We start from the raw sequence: 24862 nt of genomic DNA, 5'->3' as shown, positions 1-24862 counted from the left end.
TCAGTTGCATGAATTGTCATGTTGACAGTGCTGCAAGTACTGCGCATTATAATGCGTTTCTGAGCATAGCCGCGCACAAGCCCATTAACTTACAACTGCAAGAACACCAACTACATATTCATGAACCAATTAAACAAATGCTTGTAAATAAACTTTGCTGTGCGGAATATTTATTTGTCGTTGCATAGTCGTACGCATGCTTCTGCGGTTTAGTACAAGAAAGACTTTATATTAAATTACAATAATTAATGTAGATACATACATGTATGCATATTTTTAAACAAAAAAAATAGTGATAGAATGCAAGAAAAATAATACATACATATATTTGTACATGTATTATACTTATATTTACTATATAGATCTACATTGGCGCACACCTCATTTGCTAGGTTTTGGCCCGAGCTTCTCTAAAAAAGATGTGCGCCTTGATACTGCTCCACAGGTTCTATAGTTTTATGTAGTCTCCTAATGGTAGCTGATTGGATATAAGCTTTTTTTTCAAAAATAGACTCGGAACCTCGCCGAGGGCTACCATTATTAGAGAAACTTTCTCGAATTACAATTAAGCACAAACCCATTTTGCTGAGGCGGACCATAAACTTATACTTTGAAGCAATTAGAAATCAAGGATATTAGTTATCCTCGACGATATCGAGCAAAACTGTCCTTTCGTCAGCATCATTACCGTCTTCCATCTAATTTTATGTATAAAAAGAAAAAAGATGATATTAATATTTGTATGCAGTAGCCATAAATTACATACTTTAAAGCCAAAACAGTTATCCACATCCTCTTTAAGCTGACTATTATCTGTCGATAAAAAAAATAAAAACACGATATATTTTGAGCTTATTACTCATTCTCGCATATTCTGAGACTGCATATCTTACCTATTGCCCTCACGTTGTCAAAATTTGTTAAAATAACACAACCGTCGCCCTCCTCCTCCAACTCATCGTCACTTTGCAGAACTTTTACCACCATATACTCAGGCAAATCGGTCTCGTCGTCCTCAACTATTGACTCATACACATTTTCCATTTTAATTCCATACTTATTCTCTTTTCTTATTGTTTTTGTCATTTCCGGCTGTACCTTTAAACTATTTCTAACGCTGCGTGTTTTACTACTGGTTGGCTCAACTTGTTCTATGGTTAAGTTTTCCTCAGTTTCATCCGCTTCCTCAATTACCTCGTATTCTTCAAAATGTTCCGCACTAACGGATTCATCGTCGATCATATATGGATCCTCGAAATCGAATAGTGTATCCGAGTCCGTTTTCTCATCTTCAATTTTCAAATCTTTCCCATTGCCCACAGCAGCATCGTGTAATTGCATGTGCCGCACCATATTACCCTTATGAGCAAATGTCCGAGTACAATACGGACATTTATGTGTTCTTTCTAGCTTCGGAGGCGGTACATAATTATCATTGTGATATAAGTTTGTATGGCGCCCAAGCAGCTGCTTCTGCCGAAAACTTTGACCACATTTATCACACCCAAATGGTTTTTCATCGCTGTGAATTTGTTTATGAATATCCAGATTACGTATAGAAATCGATTTGTAATTACACTGGTCGCAGCTATTGGGCATCGAAAACAAATTACATTATTAAGATAAAATTGTGAAAGTTATAACTACTCACCTGTAGCAGCGTTCGCCTTCGTGAGTTTTTGCATGTATTTTATAGCTGTACCGATCGGGCAATTCCTTACCGCACCTTCTACAGGGAATCGGCTTTTCGGAATAGTGAAGTTTTTGCACATGTATACGCAAGTCAGATTTACGACTGCAAGTCGTTGGACATAACGCACATTGGAATACGGGTTTATCATCCACACTGTGTATAAGTTTATGAGATTTAAGCGAGTTTGATTGCGTGAAACGAGACTGACAAATGTCACATTCGTATGGTTTTTCGCCAGTATGTATGCGCAAATGTCGCTTCAATTTGAAGCTGTCCGGTGAAGCGTAGGTGCAATGAGGACACTGATAGGGGCGTTCGCCAGTATGGGCACGCATATGACGGCGTAACTTACTCATTTCTACGGTGGCATAGTCACACTCCGTACACTTGTGTCGCTTTTCGTGAGTGTGTTTATACCGAACGTGTCTGGCCAAGTCACCAGCTGTAGTAAAACGGCTTTCACAAGATAAGCAACCATGAGGCTTCCTTCCGAGATGCACATTAACATGGTTTTGCAAAGAATGATTTGTCTTGAAGCCCCGATCGCACACTGAGCAAATGTACGGGCGATCGTCCGAATGGGATTTCATATGACGGGATAACATATATCGCTTATTTGTTAGATAATTACAATGTGGACAAGAATGCAACAATGCACCAGAAGAATCCGTATTGTTCGACGGCCTCACTTTCAATAACGACATTTGTTCACCTTCAACCGGTGTTCCACTCTGCTCTTCCAACTCATCGAACTCGTAGATTTCTTCGTTCATTTCAATGGGAGCTGGATCATCGACATTTTGTTCCACTTCGGATTTAACTTTTGAAGAATTAATGTAAATCGTATAGTTTTCTTCTCCAGAATTTACAGAAATTTTACCAGATCTAGAATTTTTAGCTGCAAGAAGACGAAATTAGGTTACCAGTTTAGTAGCAGTATAAAAAAACTCACCCTTATGATTTTCTTGGCTCTCTAAGACAGGCTTTATTGTTTTCCGGCTGCTCCCAGTTTTTTCTGGTTTTTCTGAACTTAAGGTTAGATATAAGTTCCCACCTTCATCCAAGTAATATTGTCTATCTTCATTTTCTGTGTTACTAATATCTTCATCTTCTATAAGTTTTGTAGACCCTTCATCATCGCAATCTAAATCATCAGTTAGGCAAAGTGTCACTTCCTCAATTTCTTTGTTTATCGAGTGTATAATGGTATCCAAATCCCGAGCTTCAGAATCGCCCTCAATTTGCTCAGACATTCTGGCCCTTTAAACCTATGCGATCTTGGTTGTTTTCGAATTACTTTTTCACAGAGGTCGCCAATAATTTGGCGCAACGTTAATTGGTAGCCGGGCTTTGAGCCGATTTTTTTGGCGACACACAGCGGCTAGCAGCACAGGTACACACAGCGACTCTAGACGACGAATGGTAGTCGGGTGCAATGTAAAATGTACCAAATATTGATTACTGTTGAGAGCATAATTTGTTAGTGAAATGTTAAAGATATACTCAAATTTGTTTATAAAAAATTGGACTCTCAATATTATTAAGAATTTGTATATATTAAACATCATTTAATTCAATACACACCTTGGATTTTTGCCGTCAGAGGAGAAATGAGTATTCAATTGCTATTGACAGCTGTTGTAGAATTTCATTGAAAGATGGCGTATGAATAGCGCAGGGTTGCACATACAAATTACTTTCCTTGCGGAGATTTTACATCACAACTAAATTTAAACTAGCTACACTTGTAAAATAAATTTCGAAATTAAATATTAAATAAGGGGAAATTGACAACGCAGTGCGGCCTTCCAAGGCATACAATGTCGAAATATATAACTAACCGAAGTAAACATTTTTTTTCAGTTTGTCGTTATAGTAAGTTTGTTATAAGACCACTATACGTTATCTTCTTCTTCTCCTTAATTGGCGCTATAACCGCTTACGCGATTTTGGCCGAGTTTAACAAAGCGCGCAAGTCGTTTCTTTCTCGTGCTAACCGGCGCCAGTTGGGCACACCAAGTGAAGCCAAGTCCTTCTCCACCTGATCTTTTCAACGCAGAGGAGGCCGCCCTCTTCCTCTGCTACCACCAGCTGGTACTGCATCAAATACTTTCAAAGCCGGAGCGTTTGTATCCATTCGGACGATATGACCCAGCCAACGTAGCCGCTGGATCTTTATTCGCTGCGCTATGTCTATGTCGTCGTAAAGCTCATACAGCTCATCGTTCCATCGTCTGCGATATTCGCTGTTGCCAACGTGCAAAGGTCCAAAAATCTTACGCAGAATCTTTCTCTCGAACACTCCAAGCGTCGCTTCATCGGATGTTGTCATCGTCCAAGCTTCTGCGCCATACGTTAGGACGGGCATGATGAGAGTCTTGTAGAGTGTTAGTTTTGTTCGTCGAGAGAGGACTTTACTGCTCAGTTGCCTACTTAGTCCAAAGTAGCACTTGTTGGCAAGAGAGATTCTACGTTGGATTTCAAGGCTGACATTGTTATCGGTGTTAATGCTGGTTCCTAAATAGACGAAGTCTTTTACAACCTCGAAATTATAACTGTCAACAGTGATGTGGGTGCCGATACGCGAGTGCGCAGACTGTTTGTTTGAAGACAGGAGGTACTTCGTTTTGTCTTCGTTCACCACCAGACCCATTCGCTTTGCCTCTTTGTCCAGTTTGGAGAAGGCAGAACTAACAGCGCGGTTGTTAAGGCCGATGATGTCAGTATCATCGGCATACGCCAGCAATTGTACGCTCTTATAAAAAATTGTGCCTGAGCGATTAAGTTCTGCGGCTCGTACGATGCTCTCCAACATCAGGTTAAAGAAGTCACACGACAGGGAGTCACCCTGTCTGAAACCTCGTTTGGTATCAAACGGCTCGGAGAGGTCCTTTCCAATTCTGACGGCGCTGTTGGTGTTGAGCAACGTCATCTTACATAGCCGTATTAGTTTTGCGGGGATACCAAATTCAGACATCGCGGCATACAGGTAACTCCTTTTCGTACTATCGAATGCAGCTTTGAAGTCGACGAAAAGATGGTGTGTGTCGATTCTCCTTTCATGGGTCTTTTCCAAGATTTGGCGTATTGAGAATATTTGGTCGATGGTAGACTTTCCAGGTCTGAAGCCACACTGATAAGGTCCAATCAGTTGGTTGACGGTGGGCTTCAGCCTTTCACACAATACGCTCGCTAGAACCTTATAGGCGATATTTAGAAGACTAATCCCGCGGTAATTGGCACAAATTGCAGGATCGCCCTTCTTATGGATTGGGCAGAGCTTACTTAAATTCCAATCGGCACACTTAAATTCCCTCCATAATTTAAAATTGTTCTGTACGTCGGTCACCACAGGAAAACGCCCCGGTCTTAAAACCTTCTGTAAGCCGCCGAACTTTCTGGTAGAATTTTCGGGCGTTGTTCCTGTTGGCCAGCATCTCAAGCTCTTCGCACTCACGAATTTCGGCCTCTCGTTTCTTCTTTCGGATAATACGTCTCTCTTCCTTTTTCAGCTCTCTGTAGCGATCCCACATGGCTCGCGTTGCGCCCGATCGCAGCGTGGCTCTATAGGCGGCATCCTTTCTTTCTGCGGCAGCATGACATTCCTCGTCGTACCAATTGTTTTTTCGGGCTCGCCGGAATCCGATTTCTTCTTCGGCGGCGGTACGTAGAGAACGAGAAATGTTGCTCCATTGTTCGTGGATGCCGGTTTGTTGGGCAGTACTCTCTGAGAGCAGGAGTGAGAGTCGAGTGGCGAATCTTCTGGCTGTCTGTTGTGATTGCAGCTTTTCGATGTCGAACATTCTTTGCGTAGGTAGATGCACGTTTTTTGCTGCACAGAGGCGCGTGCGCAGTTTGGCTGCAACAAGGTAGTGATCCGAGTCAATGTTGGGTCCTCGGATGGTACGTACATCGAATACACTAGAAGCGTGTTTTCCATCTATCACAACATGATCGATCTGGTTTCGCGTTTTTCGATCAGGGGACAGCCAGGTAGCTTGGTGTATTTTTATGTTGGAATCTGGTGCTGCAGACTACCATGTTTCGGGCCCCGGCGAAGTCGATCAGCCTCTGTCCGTTACCGGATGTTTCGTTGTGCAGGCTGAATTTTCCGACTGTGGGACCAAAAATTCCCTCCTTGCCCACCTTAGCGTTGAAGTCGCCAAGCACGATTTTTATGTCGTGGCGGGGGCAGCGCTCATAGGAACGTTCCAGGCGCTCATAGAAAGAATCTTTGGTCATATCGTCCTTCTCTTCCGTCGGGGCGTGGGCGCAAATTAGCGATATGTTAAAAAAACGGGCTTTGATGCGGATTGTTGCGAGACGCTCGTCCACCGGAGTGAACGACAGTACTTGGCGACGAAGTCTCTCTCCCACAACAAATCCGACACCGAATTTGCGCTCCTTTACATGGCAGCTGTAGTAGACGTCGCAAGGTCCTATGGTTTTCTTTCCTTGCCCCGTCCATCGCATCTCTTGAATGGCAGTGATGTCAGCCTTTACTCTCACGAGGACATCAACCAGCCGGGCAGAGGCACCCTCCCCATTAAGGGACCGGACATTCCAGGTGCATGCCCTCAAATCATAGTCCTTAGTTCGTTTGCAGGGGTCGTCATCAGTATAGGGAGGTCTCATCCGAGGCTTTTTTAAAGCTTTCATTGGGGGGGATTTTTAAGTGTCGGGTCCCAAACCCAACGCACAACCAGCTATCCTGGAATGTTTCGCCTTCTCACTTTAGCTCACTCCCGAACGGGTGTTCGGAAGCTACCCAGAGGATACGTGGGCTAATCCCGGCCGTTGTGAGCTGCTTGAACCATATGCAGAAGAATCGTCCTGGCCACTCCCAAGTGAATGGCGATCAGTAACTTTCCCCACTTGCGTGGACTTCTACACATGGAACCATCCTCCACTATACGTTATCACACTTTGTTAAATATATTTCAATTGCGAAAACATGTGAAAAATCCAAACAAAATGATTAGGGTATAGGAATTTTTTTTCACGATTTATTGATTTGAATGTCAAAATGTCGTGCTTCTTTGTTATAATACGTTCCCATATAAGTAGATGATCTACTTTTACGTGCTTTACTCCCAATCCGTAATTAAAAAGCGAGATTACCCATACAGCGAGATTACCCATACAGCGAGATTACCCATACAGCGAGATTTCTCTCCCAAATTCCTAAATAATAACCATACATTTTGACATACAACCCTGTGTTTGCTGTGTAATAGATTATTATTTGTACCAGTGTAAAATAACACGTCAAAGTAAAAACTAAATAAAATGGATGGCGGCAAAGAAAACAGGTTTGGAGACATAATTCTAATAAAATGCTTGTTAGGTATTCATATAACAGAAAAACAGCGTGCGTCTTCTTATTAATTATTATAAATAGAACATCGAATTTCGCATGCGTATTGCTGCTATAATTTCTTGAAAGCTCAGATTTCCTCCAACTGTTTATTATTAGCAGCCAAATGAGCAATAAAATTAGCTATTCCTTCTCCTTGTCTTAATGAAACAAACCAAAAACACCGAAATATGCCACCAAAATAGTTTCTATGAAGAAACATCTTTCAAAACAGTCTTGACAGCAGGTAATCTGCACGGGTAGATTAATTTTGGGGATTTATTGGTAATTAATGCATATGTGAACGTATTTTGGCTTTGTTTGGTAGTCCCATTGTTAGTTAGTTTCATAGTTTTTATTGAAACTTTGGCATTTGGTGTACCGAATTTTATTTATCGCTAATTTATTTTTCGCTATTTGGGCAACCAATGACGTCATCACTTTAAATTACTTTAAGCTGAAGGCCATAGGAGCCATAGCTTTTTTTGTGATTATAAGTTGTGTGGTTTTTAAATTAAAGAAATTAATAAGAATTAAGTTCCGTGTGTTAAATAGTTAAAATATGAATTATAAAAATTCCCAAAACACAGTTTTTGTTTTGCCAGTGACGCCATGACAAGAAATTGTATGTGTGTGTGTTTAATTTCTTGTGTTTGGCAGTTTCCATTGGTTTCACTTGGTTTGTTTAATTGAAAAATCACAAATCTTACAATCACAGTATTATCAAGCCATTCACTGAATATTTTTTTCTTTTTCTTAATTTATTTTAAGTGATCATATCAGCCAGTGGTCAAAATCGCGAAAGTAACGGTTTTCGGAAAACGGCACCTTTAGTTTCTGTTAGTGGTGGTGGCAACCCTGATTCGCAATGGCAACCGATGGCAATATCTGCCAATGAAAAACAAAAGTAGTCGGCGAGGCAAATTTTTTGCAACACCGGGCCATTATCGTTTTCGTTTTCCATTTTTCCCGCGCGTGCAGACATAACGTTGAAATTTAGAATAGCTCAGTGTGGTTTACTAGAATTGCCGGGAGAAGCTGTTTTTTATCAGGATACTTAAGAAAGAAAAGCAAAATACTCGAATATTAACATCACGGAGCAAAAATAATATATTAATTGAACCGAATTCACTAGCGGTTCACCGGAGTCAAATTTATAAGAAAGGCGAAGAGAAAAGTAAGAGTTTGAGTCTTATCGAGGCTATATTTCACATGGTGGTTTATATGTCGCCGGTGGGGGTTCTGTGATCGTGTCTAACCTTTAATGTCAATATCTCTATTTTAGTAAAGATTACACCGTACACAATCTACGAACATTGCGAGCACTCAATAGACGTATCGTCCTTTAAAAATTTAAAGTAGATATGCCGCGAATGGCCGTGCGCAGAAAGGCGTCAACACCTTCAAACAATAGCAATAATAACAATGAAGAAGTTGATGCACCGAAACGGAAATTGCTGCGCGTGGCCTTCCAACTGCCATTACCGGATCGACCAAACGTGGTGGGGCGTGCTTTAGTGTGTGGGCAAGGAGATATGGGACAATTGGGTCTTGGTGACGATGAGTCGAAATTTGAACGCAAAAGACCCGCTCTGGTGGATTCTATAGAGAATGTAGTTGATGTGCGCGCAGGTGGTATGCACAATCTTGTATTGACGCATGAAGGCATTGTTTACTCCTTTGGGTGTAATGATGAAGGTGCTTTGGGACGTGATAGCAGCGAAGATGGCTCAGAATTTGAACCACACCCAGTAGAGCTTCCTGGAAAAGTGCTAAAGATTTCCGCAGGCGACTCTCATTCGGCAAGTTTGCTGGAAGATGGTCGCGTTTTTGCATGGGGATCCTTCCGCGACTCGCATGGAAATATGGGTTTGACATTAGAGGGAAATAAGCGACTTCCTATCGATGTTCTGCCAGACACTAAATGCTGCGACATTGCTTCCGGTGCCGACCACTTAGTCATACTTACATGCGGTGGAAAAGTATACACCGTGGGGTGTGGTGAACAAGGGCAATTGGGTCGTGTATCATTGCGGTCAGCAACTGGTGAAAGTAAGTACTGAAATATTGAATTTCTCGTATCATCAAACTAAATTCTAACGTTTTGCATAATCTACAGGTCGCCGAGGTAAGACCGAGTTGCTTCGTCCGGGAGAAGTCGCCATCAAACGTGGCAAACCAGTTGATGCTATTTGGGCCACAAACTACTGCACTTTTCTGCGGGAGTCTCAAACGGGTAAAATTTGGGCGTTCGGGCTAAACAATTACAAACAGTTGGCATACGCCAAGGAGCTATCAACAATTATTAACCCAGTCGACACGAAATTCCAAAACGTTAAACAAATTGCTGGCGGACAGCATCATACATTAGTACTTAAGAATGATGGATCTTGTTATTCCATTGGACGCAGTGACTATGGACGACTTGGACTAGGAACTGTGAATGGCGATGTCAAGGAGCTGCAATCTATAAAAGGATTGAAAGGACTATTCGTCGTAGGTGTGTCATGTGGTGAAGCACAATCATTTGCATTAACCGATGATGGTAAATTATACTCGTGGGGCATGGGCTCAAATTACCAACTAGGTACTGGATCAGATGACGATGCACTGGAGCCCATTCAAATTATCAGCAAGCAAACCGACGGGAAACGAATCATACGAGTATCTAGCGGAGGACAACACAGTATATTCCTGGTAGAAAGTGAAGTACAGCCAAAACCGCAATCTAAAACAGAACTAGGAAAATCAGCGCAAGTAAAAAAAGCATCGGTGGCAGCTGTCAAAGAAAAGGAAACAAAACCAAAATCCATAGATGAGAAGCAGAAATCCACGGAGGCTAAGGATACGCCAAAGACGAATGGCGATTCTAATCTAGAGGAAATGGACGATGATGATTCTAAAAAACTGGAAAAGCAACCTGCCGAAAACAATGAGACTGGGAAAGACGCTGCTAAACGTGGACGCAAAAAGAAATAAGAATAGATATAGCCAGTACGAAAATTGTTCAATTTGTTTTTTTTTTTTTTGTAAAATTTTTGTTTAAAAATTCCGTCTGTTGACTGTTAATAAAATAGAACGTAAATTACTTAGTTACTGACTAGGGCTCACACACAAGATAGAGTTGATGTGTTGCTCTCTACATTATTGTTTTTAATCAATTTGTAAATTGATTGCTTATTACAATTATGCAATTTGAACATAACAAACAGGTATGTATGCAGAACAAGAAATACTTTTTGTACTAGTCGTACATTTCATATGTAATTCATTCTTAATAAAGTATAAAATAAATGAATGACTAACGCATTTTTTTTTTAAACTTTCTCATTTGTGAAATATATTCTGAACGTTACGTTTAGATTTTAGTTGTAACAGCAAAAATGTTAGCCATAAATGTTTGGGGAATACTGCTGAAGTGACAGTCCTTGGCTGGTTATAAATCCGGTTTGCTCCGGTAATATAGAGCCCACTATCGTTAAAACGATGCACATTTTAGTTGTTGTTGTAACAGCGTGTATGGGGAATGTACATTTTAGCTCACTAGACAGGGCTAATTATATTTTAGACTTATCCCCCTGTTCTTTACTGTGTGCTTTTGGCCTCAACTGCAAGATTAACTTAGCTGGGGAGTTTTTCGGTGTACACTTCTTGTGGTAGGAATGCAACGCATGGCACGACCAGATCGTTTTAATGCAAAATAGTTATTTGTATTTTTTAATTTGTATATTTTGGCGTCATGTATGTATGTACAATGTATTGTTTTGATATCGAGTAGCGCATAAGTTAAATAACTCTTGGGGTTTTTGTATTAAATTAGGCAAATATTTGTTTCTTTTGTTATTTGATTCGTAATTGTAAGTCTATACATACGTTTTGAAATGTAAATGCGCTCAGGGACACCTTAAGCATACAAATATATAAATGTAATCTTAACGATTTTACAAACTTTAATGTTGTATAATTGATCATAAATGTAATTTTGTGCATGGTTTGCTCCAGTTTACTGTATTAATATGCAATTGGCTTGACCGTTAATTTACTCGTATAAATTATTTAGGCGTAGAAGTTTTCTATATATAATTTTTAATGCCGTGTTCGATTTTTTATAGTTAGTGCATACATATTAAAACATAGTATTATATATTGTATAAAATTAGAAACTCATCAATTTGATGGCCAACTTCTATGTGTCTGCGCATGCGTCCGCAAATGCACCTCAATAGATGTTGGCGGAGGTGTAATTGGTGGCGCCAGAGCGGTAATTGTTGCCCTCGGTTCGGAGCAACAGTAGAACGAGATAAATATTATACAAAAGAGCATCGAAATCGTTATTATAATGCGTGCGAATTTACGTGCAAATGCGATTAGACCAAGCAGATAACCACCTCCTGCTACGCCGCCCTTATCAAGAGTAGATTCGTCATAATCGAAGCCATCTCCATCCATTGCATCTTCATCGAGTCCCGCAATAAAATCAATACAGTCAACGTCGTTGTCATGACCTCGTCTACGCAGCCTATCAGAGGCGGGGGGTACCGGTAGGTGCTGTTTGGTCAAATTGCATTTTGCAAGTAAATATTATAGATTCCGCCCAGGGCAATTGCTTCCAAGCGCAGCGCTGCATTCCTCTTCACCGGCACAAACGGGTAAGCGATTTAATTGCGTCTTCAGAAGATATACAACGGCCACAGAGAGTGCCAATAAAAAGACGAGAGTGACACATTGGAGAATTTGTGTAAACCGCAACTGACTTTCCAGGAGTTTGGCGTGCGATGACAGCTGAGCAGGAAAGAAATAAAAACAAAAATTTTTAAGTAATACATGAAGAGTCGGAAAGCAATATATTTTAATGGCAAAATATCGGTTTTAGGATATAAAATTTTCAATAAAAATCTAAATTGAACTAAGCTACGTAAATGCCACAAAAGCAATCCTAAGTTTGCGATAAAAATAATAATACATTTTAAATAAATTTTCGGTAAAGTTCGTTAAGGGGTTATATATAGTTAGAATTTTCATAAAATCGATTTTTTTTCTTAATGTACAGGGTTTGATTGAAAAGTAATGAGCCTTATTTTTTTTAAGCAGCTTTATTAAACCTTTTGGCTTATACAACTAATATTCTTCAAAATAAGACCCTTGAGCGTCAATACACTGCTGGTAGCGATCCTTCCACTGCAGGAAACATTTTTTAAACTCATCCGCCGGAATCGCGTTCAATTCGGGTGTCACAGTTTTTTGAATCGCCTCGATGGAGTCGAAACGCCTCCCCTTCAGCGTTCTTTTCAGGCGCGGGAACAAGAAGAAGTCCAGAGGGGACAGGTCTGGGCTGTAGGGAGGGTGGGGAAGCACCGGAACCCCCATCTTGGCCAATGCAGAGGTGTAGAGGAAGGCGGTGTGCGCCGGCGCATTGTCGTGATGAAGGGTCCAATTGTTGACGAGGTCGGGCCGAACCTGGGCGACGCAGTTTTTCAGCCGAAGGAGCACTTCCTTGTAAAATGCCGCGTTCACAGTGCTTCCTGGAGGTACAAACTCCTTGTGGACGATGCCTCGAGAGTCGAAAAAAAATGACGATCGCTGCAATTTCGCCACTGCAAAATCCAAACACACTTTTAAAACAGCTTTCACGCGCGGAGCGATGTTGACTGCATCGCTGTTGCCAGCGAACTGGAACCGGTTTTAGTGGAAGGGGAAGTTCCAACGATCATTTTCCCCCACCAGCCGTTTCGGTTGATCGCTTGGCAGACGCTCTGCGCAGGAAGGCTCATTACTTTTCAATCAAACCCTGTACATATATTTAAGAATACCTACAGAAAATTAAACATCGTCCCGATGAATATTTTCGAAGTTGCACACAAATTTGAAAAGGCGTTTCTGATTGCTTGAAAGTACAAGGTAAACTTTGAACGCGTTTTTCTCAAAATGGTGCTTTCAAACTCGGTGACCAACATTACTCGCAAACGGCTAAACCGATTAGTCTCAAATTTATAGTAAAACGAGCTTCTTAAATATATTTTTTAGTAATAAATCTTAGATTTTTTTCACACCGATAAATATTTTTTTATAAACAATTTAAGACCGAAATTTTGGTTAAAAATCCAGTTTGTTTTTTGGGAAACCGCCATTTTGTCAAAAACAAAAAAAAATATTTTACTTATTCCTTCGATTATTTACTAGATTTAACATTACTTTAACGAAATCTGTTTGGTTTTTTTAATTTCAGAGGGTCCAGTTCAGAGATATAGTGGTCACCGCAAAACGTCTTTTTTGAGAGGAGCTCCCGGAGATCAGTTGTAGCTCCTTTCCAAATAAATACTTTTACTAATACTAAGTCTTAAAATACAGTTAAAAGATAACATAATATGTGTACAAATTTTTAGATCAATAAATTTAAAAAGGTTTTCTCAGAAAAAATTCTGGAAAATTCGCTTTTTTCGGCCTTCTAACTATAAATAACCCCTTAAAGTCAATGTATTTTTTATTTACTTGACCGGTAAGACTTAACAATTTCTATTTTGCGTCATTAATTTATTACATAAAATATAAAGAATTGGTGCGTCCACTTATGTTAGGTGTTTGCCCGAGCTCCTCGTTATATTTGGCGCTTACGTCTTGGTGTTGTTTGTTCCACAAATGGAATGACCTACAGTTTTAAGCCGATTCCGAACGGCAGATATTTTTTATGAGGAGCTCTCTCATGGCAGAAATACACTCGGAGGTTTCCTATTGCCTGCCAAGGGGCGGCCGCTATTAGAGAAAAACTTTTTCTATAATTTTGATGTTCCATGCACGGAGGGTCGAACCTAGACACCACTCCTGAATGGTAGCCACACACCAACTCATTCGGCTACGGTGGCCGTCATAACATTTACTGTATAACATTTTAAAATGCTGAGCAGCCCAAGCTTTTTTTGCTTCAATACGAAAGAGTAAGAGCCCGATTTATTAGAATGCGGAATTTAATGTAAATATGTACCCCAAACAAGCAGGAATGAAGATTAAGCTCGGATTACGTTCTGGATATTGTAGCAGGTTAAACTCCTAATTATCCAGAAATGACCCCAACATACCAAACTTATGCCCGGCATGTGAAGACACCCCGCACGACAGTAACCACCTTTTCATATGCCCTTCAAAATGCACTCATCTAACACCCCTCTCCCTCTGGGACCAACCTGTCGAAACAGCGTGTTTCCTGGGCCTACCTTTAGATGAGCCAGACGAAGATGACTGGTGATATACTCTACATTGACGGGGCTTTTATTACTGCTATAACAACAACAGCATTAAGCTCGGATATATGAATCTAACCACAATTTCATTAAAATTGTATAAAAATTATTTACTTAGAAATGGGCGCCATTGTTTTTTTTTTGTTTTTGTTCTTTTTCAGAAAATCATCTCCCTACTATCTGCAAATTTCTCTTATTCTTTTAATTCATATGAGTACAGTGGTGTTTTGAAAGTAGCATGCCCCAAGTATGGCCAGAATTTTGGGAATTTGGACGTGCATACAACATATTTCTATTAAAGCTAATGACTTAAGCTTCCAGTTAACTTCCGAAAATTTAATTTTCTCTCGAATTATGGATATAAGCTTTTAAACGGGATCGGCGAAAAGGACAAAAAAAAATGCCAGAACCGTGTGCCCAACCGTAGGTTTGCCGTGCGACGATGGGTTAATTTTCAACTTCACTAAGCTCAACATGGATTTAAGAATATTGAAAACTAAATATGAAAATGGTATGCATTCGATTCGCATTGCTACTCACATCCGAAACAGTATTGACACTCTTCGCCGAAGCAATCCCTTCGTCCGGGCCACCACTACGCGCTCCACCCTGCCCACAGACGCAATGACCGGGTGTACTTGCACCACTTGCGTTGCCTCTGTAATTACAGGTGAGACGATGTTGTTCCACATCACTGCCATTTGGAGGCTTTAGCTTCCACGTCTCACTCATGCTCTGTTGTGATGGATCAATACCCACGGGAGCTGTCATGCACATAACGAGAAATTTATCTTTCGGCGATTCACCCAAATGATAGTCCTGTTTCAACATAAGGCTCACTGACACCGTCTCGGATGGCGCCAAATAGCCGCAACGTGGACGCACTCTAAATTTTTCCGGCGCTGTAGTTTGAATCTGTAAGAAAAGTTAAGTTAATGGGAACCATTTCCATATGTGCATACATTTAATTCCACGTTAATGTTCTTTATAAAGGACTTACTTTGTAGATGATTGCCTCTTTTCCGATGCAAGTGAGTTCAATTACGCTCTCGCTGTTCTCGCCTCGATTGAAGTAAATGTTATCGTTTGGTGAAATCCGCAACATTGTGCCTAATTGTGGAAAATTTGTGTTTAATTTTAATTAGCAGTGAAATTTTAAATTTTTTGTATTCAATTTTGACAAAATTTTTATAAGTTTTGATTGAAGTTCTAAGCAGGAGTAACTTTTTTTTAAAGAAATTTTTTTCATAAAATATGTATATAACAAGCGGTTTCTTGTACAAATATTTGTGTATATTTTAGTGTTTTTCTCAAATCAAATAGACCTACAAACTTTTCTAAACTTTCATTATGAGATTTTTTGTAAGAAGAATTTATATAAATACATACAGTGAACCAAAAAGAAACTTGTGCGCACCAAAAGGTTTTGTCTTTGGCTTGCATTTTCTCTAAAACCATGTAAACTTTACTTTGAAAAATTAATTGTGTTACCTAAAATTCCATAAAACAAAAACAGCTTTTTTCGAGCACAAAAGAAAACTGCTGGCCAAACTCTGAAGTTTATCGAAACAATTTTTTCATAACTTTTATTAGATGAGAAACGTTTTGTTCCATTGCCGATAAGAGTAATTTCGCCATGTTTATTTTGTACTTTAGCTGGTAACTAATTTGGCAGGTTGAAGTGGTTGTTGAACGATTATACCCATTTTCAATACCAAACTAGATACCTTGGCCGAAGTGAAGTGATGTGTACCAGGTTTCTTCGAAATATATAAATTTATGCTCGAGTTATCGCGTGCACGGACGGACAGACATGGCTAAATCGGCTGCGTTTATTATCCTCACCATTGAGGTATGGACGTGTGCGTGAATATGTAACACTGGCAAGCATAAGTGATTTTTTGTTAAATATACTCGTATGCAATGCCTTATGAGTTAATTTTTTTATTTTTTTATACTGTTCATACCATATAAATCAAAATTCCAAGCTATATAGAAATTTAGAAAAATTCAACACATTATTATTTATATTTTAAACTTTTCCATCTGAATTTTTGAAATTTTTTGGGTATCTAGTAAATGGCTCATGAAATTTTAGTAAAATAACTGCATGCTTAAGCGGCTGCAAGTCGCGTTAATTTTTAATTTTTTGCTGACTCAGGCGATTTTTTTCTATACCAATTTTTATGCAATTTATAAAAACCAGTGTTGCTTTTTTTATTTCTTTTGCAAAACAGTATTGAGCATTTCTTTTCACAAGAAATTCACATTTGCATTGAGAACTGCTTCGAGGATTGGAAATAAACGCAGCACAAGGGTATTATAATTGAGGGGGCTACTTTGAAGGAGGTAAATTAGAAATTGATGAATAAATAAATATTTTTTGAGAAAAATGAAAATTCACATTATTCTTCGAACACATCTCTTATTTCAAGAATGCGTTTTGACTCAGAAACTAAATTTAATTTTTCGACTTCAATAGCAAAAAATTGTACCCTCCTATGTATCTTTGCCTTCTTTTTTGTACTGATTAATGATTACTGATTATTCACAGTTTTTAGAGGGAATTAGTACAAAAAAACTGCAAATTCTTCGGAAAAACAACAACTAAAGCAACAAAAACAAATAACGCTACATTGATACGGTCAATAAATTGCTTTTACTAACTTTAATACAGGCTTTTGTATTAAATACTCAATGGGAATACGTAATTTTTGGATTAATGTAATATTTGGTATGATAACCGTTGACTTCAATAACATTTTGCAAGCGCTTTTTCATGGAATAGACCAATTTGTTTACGTTGTATACGTTCGGTATTCGGCCATTCGTTCGTTATTGCAATTTTTAATGCAGCTGAGTTCTTTGGATGTATTTTAGCGACTCTTTTCTTCAAAACTCATTCTAGACATAGTGTATGTATGTAGTCCATTACATTTTGGCACAATATTATGCCACCTTAAAGTGGCTCAAAATAGGCCCTTTTAATAACTTTTTTGTTTAGGATTGTTCCAAATTCTCTTATATAGGGAAGATGCACAAGACCGCCAACAAAAAAAAGTTGTCAAATTGTCAAAAATCAAAGCGATTTTGAGCTACTTCAAACCTGCACTTTTTTATATAAAAATTGTTATGGTTTTCTAATTACAAGGTTTCATATTTTGATCAAAAATTGTTGAATTTGCGTTGTTTTTTTTTTTTACTTTGTGCATAGTTTGAAAACAAATAGGTGCGGAAGCGCTAGTTGGATTCTGGATGAATCACCACTCTAACCAACATAGTTTGAAACTTTAAATCTGGTTTTTGTTCGAGTATAAACTACATTTTTATACAAAAAAAAATAAAAATAAAAAGAATCAAAACTTCGCAATATGTATGTAGTCCTGTTATTATTGTGAACACCAGTATATGCAAGTAAATGTGCTGCTGTTAAAACCTTCCGGAATGTGTTGTACGCTGAGTTGGTTAAAATTGCTACTTACTCGTTGGGTCCAGGGTTTGATAACCGCGCTCGCATTCTGGCATTTCGGATCCCGCGTACATTCGGTTATTGTTGGCAAAGTGCACCTGAAAATAGGTATAAAATTTCCAAAAAAAGAAACTGTTATTAGAATTAGTTGCGACCAAATCTACAAATGTATTTTAAAACAAATATGTTCTCCTGTTAATTGATCGGAGGCTGATTGAGTATCTGAATTACTCTCCAATTACCCACCACGGCTGCTGTCGAACTAAGAATGCTAACATATTGTATTTTGAACATTTAAGAGAATAATTACGTACGGTGCGCATAAATATGTGGAAGCCACTCAAGGATTAAAGCGGCTGAGGGACATGAAAGTATTAAGCTTTTATGTTTTTATCTATAATTTTATGCCTTTTCTTCAGTTTTTCTTATTTGATGCTTACTAGTCTTTTTAGTTCAATTATGAACAATGAACTCTTCTCGTTCTGTCTTGAGAGCTCTCGAGCATTTCGATTAAACGCTTACATTATCTATTTTTGCCTTAGGTAGGTACATACATACATACATATAGTGTTTTGCGGCCGCCGTAGCCGAATGTGTTTAAGCATTATTACAATTTGAAAGGGCCCGGATTCGAAACTCACTGTAGCAGTCAAATATCAAATGACAGAAAAGGTGTAATAGTGGTCCCCCTTCGGCAGGCAGTGGCAAACCCACGAGTATTTTGTGTCATGAAAAGGCTACTCTGTCATTCGAAGGTTGTTTAAAATGATAGGTCCTCCCATTTATTAAATATGAAGAAGCACCCACAACTTGGATGAGGAGCTCGGCCAAACACCCAACAAAGGGCGTACGTGTCAATTGCATATACAATATATATATATATTGTATATATACTTATATAAATAGGTATAGTGCATTTGTTATTTTTGTTAAGTTAGAAGTACTTGTATGAACAAATACACTTTCGTATATACCATATGTTTGAGCATATACACCGCTGCCGAGAAAACATTAGCTATGCTTAGTTCTCTATTTAGAAGCGGGATAAAGGGTGTCACGTTTTGAAAATCAAGTTGTTCTAAAATTTTATGGCAAAAATTAATGTTTAAGAAAAAGTTACGATTTACTGGTTTTTTGAATTTTTTCCTGATTTAAATCAGCGCAACCATGTTGCAGAACTGATCAGGTAAATTCAGAATTGAATCTGTCGTACGTCTAACTAGGCTACGTTAACGTAACGATCCGAAAATTCCCCCAAAAATGTACGAGCAATGTTTTATGTACACTATTTCTATGAATAGCATACAGTAAGTCAGTCAGCCAACAATCGAGTGCAAAATACCAATGTACCTATGTAAAAACTTTTATTGGCACTTAAAGCATATAGATATTTTCGCCTTTGAACTATCCGCCTATTAAAAATTCACCCGTTAATCATAATTTTTGGCATATCTGATGGAATACGCATACGACTCGTCCACAACACGACGAAAGAAAAAAAATGAGCTGATTTACCGATACCACCTTTAATAGATTCGCCTTGGTACCGTTACCAACTATTCATTACCAAGTATCCGACAAGGTTCACATTGGTTTGATTCTATATTTTTACATTTCTCTTTCTTATTTTTGCTCGTATTAGTTAAATTTAAATTTGAAATATCACAGCGCGTAATTTCCAAAAGTTTAAGGGAAATCATTATTCTAAGAGCTGACTTTAGCTCTCGTAACTTATTAATTTTTTTTTAATTTCCTGAGCTTATTAAATTTTGATTTTGCGTGGTGCGCTAAATGCTGTATTATTTATTTCATTTCACAATAAAGTAAGTATCATATTTAAACGTCTTTTCAATGGCAATGTTCAGTTAGTTAATAGCAAAGGAGTTGTGTTTACTTTTAAATTCACTGACACATCTGCATATGGTCACCTCATTAAATTTTCGGCGAGCCTTGCTCTAATTTATTTTCCAACAATTATACAAACTAACATATTTAAAGCCGAATTACACACAAATATATGCATTATAATAGCTTTAAGCATAAATTTAAATGCTTCAAATTTGCATAGTTAAAAAATACAGCAATAATAAATTTACCGTTTAGTAAATCCTCTGGGCAAGACTTTGAAAGCAGCAACGCAAACGCAACTAAATGCAATTTGTTTCTTAACCTTTGCTTTTCTTAACTTGGTGAAAGATTTTGATTGTCGTGAGCTTATTTTAACTTTTTATTACAAACAATTTGGCATAGAATAATTTTGGTCAACAAATTGCAAAAAATATACTAAAAGCTACATACAAATCCTTGCAGAAAAAAAAGATTCACCTTAATAGTTTTCACCTTAATGGTCGGTGGTGGATAAGTATCAGCTGTTCGCACTTCGAAACCGCAGTGTAATGCCAGATGTTTGAAATTCAGTGCCAAGGGAAAATGTAATTGAATTAATCCATTTTGGTGTTTAAGAACTGTTGGTTAAAATTCAGCGCACTCAATCAAGTTTTTTTGATAAAATTTGCGCTATTATTAAAACAAATTTCGGGTTACCATGAAATGTCTACTTATAATGTCTAAGAAAGTTACTTACAAACATTTATGCCAATGTTTATAATGTTTTAGTTACCATGTAAAAAGTAAAGAATAATTTTTTAATTTAAAATAATACACTTTTTAAGAAATAATCAAAAATGTGTTTATCTAATGCAAACTTCATTGGAATCCATATGTGCACATACAATACTTAGTTTTAATAATGAATAACAGAATTTATTTATATCATGTGCCTATATCTCTACCTGCAAATGTACACATTTCCGCATAAATAAGTCTTAACAAATACGAGTGTAGGTATAGGTTCATAATAAAATGTATCTAATATATGTGTATGGATGTACATACAAAGAATTTTGCCTGCACATTCAAGGTCAGCAATTGTAAATTAAAGCCTTACTTATTAATATTCTAAAGATTTTTGCTTTGGAGCAAAGCCACGATCACATACCCTGGGCATCTTGTGTAGAATATTAATGCTTTAAATGATGCTTCGCACTCTCCACGCTCTTGTATTCTAGTCAGCGATTCAGTGTATTTGGCTTTTTCGCACAACAGTTGGTTGAATGCAAGAATTACTTGTGCTCCCAGAAAGGTATATCTTTATTTTTGTATTTATACGGAGAAAACATATGTGTATGCACCTACATACACACATACATATGTTGATGAACACTTTGTTTATAACTCAATCAAAAAAATTACGATTAAAGGGGAGCTTTTCATCAATTGAAAATAAATCGTCGATCGCGTTATGAAGGAGCTATTGATTCATATGTTCTTTTGTTCTCTTATTTAAAATATTTTTAACATAATTTTCTGTAAGCATTCACTGTTGAGCCCATTTGTTAAACACACTACTAGGCTAGAATTTAGTATAGTGCCGATCGCTTTGGAAAAAACGGTAAAAAGGGGGTGATAGAGGGGTGTATCCTCATCTTAAAACTGAAAACAGAACCTGCCGGAGGCTTATAGTTTTTAAGTAATTTAATGTTAAAGTTCTATAATTTAGCGAAAAGTTGGTGTTGCCATACACCTGAAATGAAAACGAAGTTCGCACGCAGGGATGTTCAGTGGAAGGTTCATTGTAAAACTGCAGTATTTTTTGCTGTAATTTAAAGTTGAGAAATGAATTTGAAAATAAAAACATACAACTCATTTAAACTTAAAAACAATGATATTAAGCGTATCACAAAAAATAATAAAGTATATTAATTAAATTGATTAACACAGTATTTTTGCGTGGAACTCTTTATCGCGTAGGCGGCCTTCGGCCGCGCTTCAAAAAAATAACCCTCATCAGTCCAACTCCGGCTACGCAATCCACAGTATTTTTGCGTAGAACTCCTTTTCGCGTGGGCGGCCTTCGGCCGCGCTTCAAAAAAATAACCCTCATCAGTCCAACTCCGGCTACGCAATCCACAGTATTTTTGCGTAGAACTCCTTTTCGCGTAGGCGGCCTTCGGCCGCGCTTCAAAAAAATAACCCTCATCAGTCCAACTCCGGCTACGCAATCCACAGTATTTTTGCGTAGAACTCCTTTTCGCGTGGGCGGCCTTCGGCCGCGCTTCAAAAAAATAACCCTCATCAGTCCAACTCCGGCTACGCAATCCACAGTATTTTTGCGTAGAACTCCTTTTCGCGTGGGCGGCCTTCGGCCGCGCTTCAAAAAAATAACCCTCATCAGTCCAACTCCGGCTACGCAATCCACAGTATTTTTGCGTAGAACTCCCTTTCGCGTGGGCGGCCTTCGGCCGCGCTTCAAAAAAATAACCCTCATCAGTCCAACTCCGGCTACGCAATCCACAGTATTTTTGCGTAGAACTCCTTTTTGCGTGGGCGGCCTTCGGCCGCGCTTCAAAAAAATAACCCTCATCAGTCCAACTCCGGCTACGCAATCCACAGTATTTTTGCGTAAAACTCCTTTCTGTGTTAAAACCATTGAACCCAAAATTAAAACGTCATATGCGTGTATGTAATAAGGAGGCACAATAACCCCGACCCCCATGATTAAGACTAAACTTAAGAACTTATTTTTTGTTTTCATTTGCAGGCATCCGGCAACACCATACTGTTGGCATTCCAATCTTCTTCTTATTCGCGCTTAAAATTGGAATGTGATTGCATAGGCAAATGTATTTGCATTTAATTTTAATAGATATAATTAAAATATTAGCATAAAAATCGGTAAAAACACGCGTGTGAGTGTATATTTGGTGATTTATAGTGAAATGTTAAAAAATATAGAGTGTAATGTGGCAAATTATACTGATGTTCCCAAGGGCATTTTGAATGTAAATAATTAAAAAATTATTATTTCCCGATTAATTTAAAGTTATAAAGAGTGTTCCTTAACACCTCACTAACATCTCCACCAAGTTTCATTAAAAAAAACATTATAGTTTGCCAGAAATTCCAAGATCGGCACTGTTCTAAACTCCAGCCCACTACTATTTTAATTGATAAACACAAAACTTAGTCCGAAATGATTTATACAAGTAAATTAGAAAAAATTGTCCCTATTTATCAACATATGCATGTAGATATGTACGAACAAATGACAAACAACTAATGGAACAACGCGGCAACCGAAAATCAACTGAAAACGACAATCGACAATCGACATTCAAAGCGGCGGCAGTGAAGTCGCCAGTGGCCAACAAAGTGAGCACCTAATACGAGTGCACATATACATACATACAAAATGTATACAATGACTACACACAGCGTCGAAAGAAATAAAACAAGAGACAAGAAGCTACAAATGCCAAAACAACAATAACAATAGCTCAGGCAGCACTAGTAACACCAACACTGCAACACTTTAGTGGAATTATTGCAACAACAATAGTGATAGAAATTTCATATATCTACATATACATATGTATACACGCACAGAAGCAGCATAACCCAACAGAGAAACTAGTGACTCGGATTATGAGTAGTTCGTATTGTTAGCTGTTAAATTTATTTCATTATTTCGGCCGCCGTAGCCGAATGGATTGGTGCGTGACTACCATTCGGAATTCACAGAGAGAACGTAGGTTCGAATCATGGTGAAACACCAAAATTAAGAAAAACATTTTTCTAACAGCGGTCGCCCCTCGGCAGGCAATGGCAAACCTCCGAGTGTATTTCTGCCATGAAAAAGCTCCTCATAAAAATATCTGCCGTTCGGTGTCGGCTTCAAACTGTAGGTCCCTCCATTTGTGGAACAAAATCAAGACGCTCACCACAAATAGGAGGAGGAGCTCGGTCAAACACCCAAAAAGGGTGTTCGCGCTTATACTTCTATGTATGCACAAATATGTGTGTTGTTTTTTGTAGAAAAGTCTTGGCAGTTTCTTAACAGGCTATGAAATCTCTATATCAGTACGTGAAAATGTATTATTTATTTATTTATATTCTTGTTAAAAATTGCCAATTAACAAAATTATTCTCACAAAAAAGTGCAACAAATTCTTTTACGAGTCATACAAATTTATGCAATTACAAGCATTTGTGGGAATAAAACCTGGCTTTATTCTATATTATGGTACATACAGAGGCGCAGTTAACAGCGTTCATTAAACATTCAAGGGGTAAACTATTATTCTAGAATTTTCGGAAAATCTGTAAGAGCTCGAATTTAACTGAGCAAGGTCCGTTATATTACTTTATATATGATAAGAGCCACAAGATCGACTTGCAAGGTGCAAAGAAGGCGTATAGATCCTTGCTCGATGCCGCAGAAGAGTTGAGATATTATCTATTCCAGTTGTTACATATAACTATTTTGCATATTAAAGGTCTATGCATATATAGTCTATATTTTTTCAGCACTTAAAAATATATTTTATCTCAAAACAAGACATTTCAAGGTGAGGGAAAAATACCATTCAAGCGAAGCAATGGCTGGAAAAGTGATATGGGAACTCCGCTCCATCAGAAACAACAGTAAAACATTTGGTAGAAAACCGTAGAAACACCGATGATGCACAACGCAGTAGACGTCCAAATGAGAAAACATCAAAAAATCCACAAAATGGGAGTTAACTGACATCTTAAAGATATCAAAATAACGTTTTGGCTTTATATTGTAGAAGCATTTAACTATGAGAAAGCTCTGCTCAAAGTGGGTGCCGCGTTTGCTCACTTTTAAGACAACGCACCGTGCTCAAGTCAATCAAAACAATGGCAAAACTACATTAATTGTACCTCGAACTCCTCCCACTTCCCCCGTATTCGCCAAATTTGGCTCCCAGCGACTACTGGTGTTAGCAGACCTAAAAAATGCTCGCTGGTAAGAAATTCCGCTCGAATGAAAAGGTTATCCGTGAACCTATTTTGAACTATTTTGTGGCAAAAGGTAAATAGTTCTACAAAGCGTTGTTCTTGATGGAAACTACGTTGATGAACAAAGCTAATTTCGAACATAAAAAACGTGGGTTCTTTGTTAGGCCCGGGACTTTTCAGCCCATGTGTTAGTTAGAGAGAGCGCGTTACTTTATATGAGTTATGTACAGTCACTTAACGACTGCGACTTCAAAATGATTTCGTATAGTTTCGCGCTTGGCTTGCAC

The 24862-nt window shown here is 38.2% G+C and overlaps 3 protein-coding genes across 4 annotated transcripts in view; 1 reads left to right on the top strand and 2 right to left on the bottom strand.

Annotated features, from left to right (window-relative positions):
• Positions 1-148: 148 nt before the first annotated feature.
• On the bottom strand, positions 149-3385 carry LOC128860866 (transcriptional repressor CTCF). Of its 2 annotated transcripts, none has more exons than XM_054098645.1 (6): positions 3278-3385; positions 2646-3154; positions 1652-2591; positions 894-1588; positions 767-813; positions 149-698 (listed from the first exon to the last, which is right to left on the bottom strand). In XM_054098645.1, the coding sequence occupies exons 2-6, from the start codon at positions 2944-2946 to the stop codon at positions 636-638; spliced, it is 2046 nt and encodes a 681-aa protein (XP_053954620.1). In that variant the 5' UTR covers positions 2947-3154; positions 3278-3385; the 3' UTR covers positions 149-635. The 2 variants fall into 2 exon arrangements, with proteins under 2 accessions (XP_053954620.1, XP_053954621.1); XM_054098646.1 differs by having other exon boundaries at positions 2646-3101; positions 3278-3351.
• Positions 3386-7939: 4554 nt separating this feature from the next.
• Positions 7940-10347, top strand: LOC128862158 (regulator of chromosome condensation). Its single transcript, XM_054100628.1, has 3 exons — positions 7940-8226; positions 8335-9101; positions 9169-10347. Exons 2-3 carry the CDS (start codon positions 8414-8416, stop codon positions 10026-10028), a joined length of 1548 nt encoding a protein of 515 aa, XP_053956603.1. The 5' UTR covers positions 7940-8226; positions 8335-8413; the 3' UTR covers positions 10029-10347.
• A 1154-nt stretch (positions 10348-11501) lies between these two features.
• LOC128862157 (motile sperm domain-containing protein 2-like) overlaps positions 11502-24862 on the bottom strand; it is a 40794-nt gene continuing 27433 nt past the window's right edge. Inside the window, exons 4-7 of the mRNA XM_054100626.1 lie at positions 17767-17851; positions 15285-15394; positions 14825-15199; positions 11502-11831 (exon numbers count right to left, since the gene is read on the bottom strand). Coding sequence (XP_053956601.1) covers positions 11631-11831; positions 14825-15199; positions 15285-15394; positions 17767-17851 — 771 coding nt within the window. The 3' untranslated portion in view covers positions 11502-11630. The remainder of the gene's footprint in view (positions 11832-14824; positions 15200-15284; positions 15395-17766; positions 17852-24862) is intronic.

The sequence above is a fragment of the Anastrepha ludens genome, chromosome 4 (genome assembly GCF_028408465.1).
Source record: "Anastrepha ludens isolate Willacy chromosome 4, idAnaLude1.1, whole genome shotgun sequence".
Lineage (NCBI taxonomy): Eukaryota > Metazoa > Arthropoda > Insecta > Diptera > Tephritidae > Anastrepha > Anastrepha ludens.
This window is presented reverse-complemented; position numbering and strand designations above follow the sequence as displayed.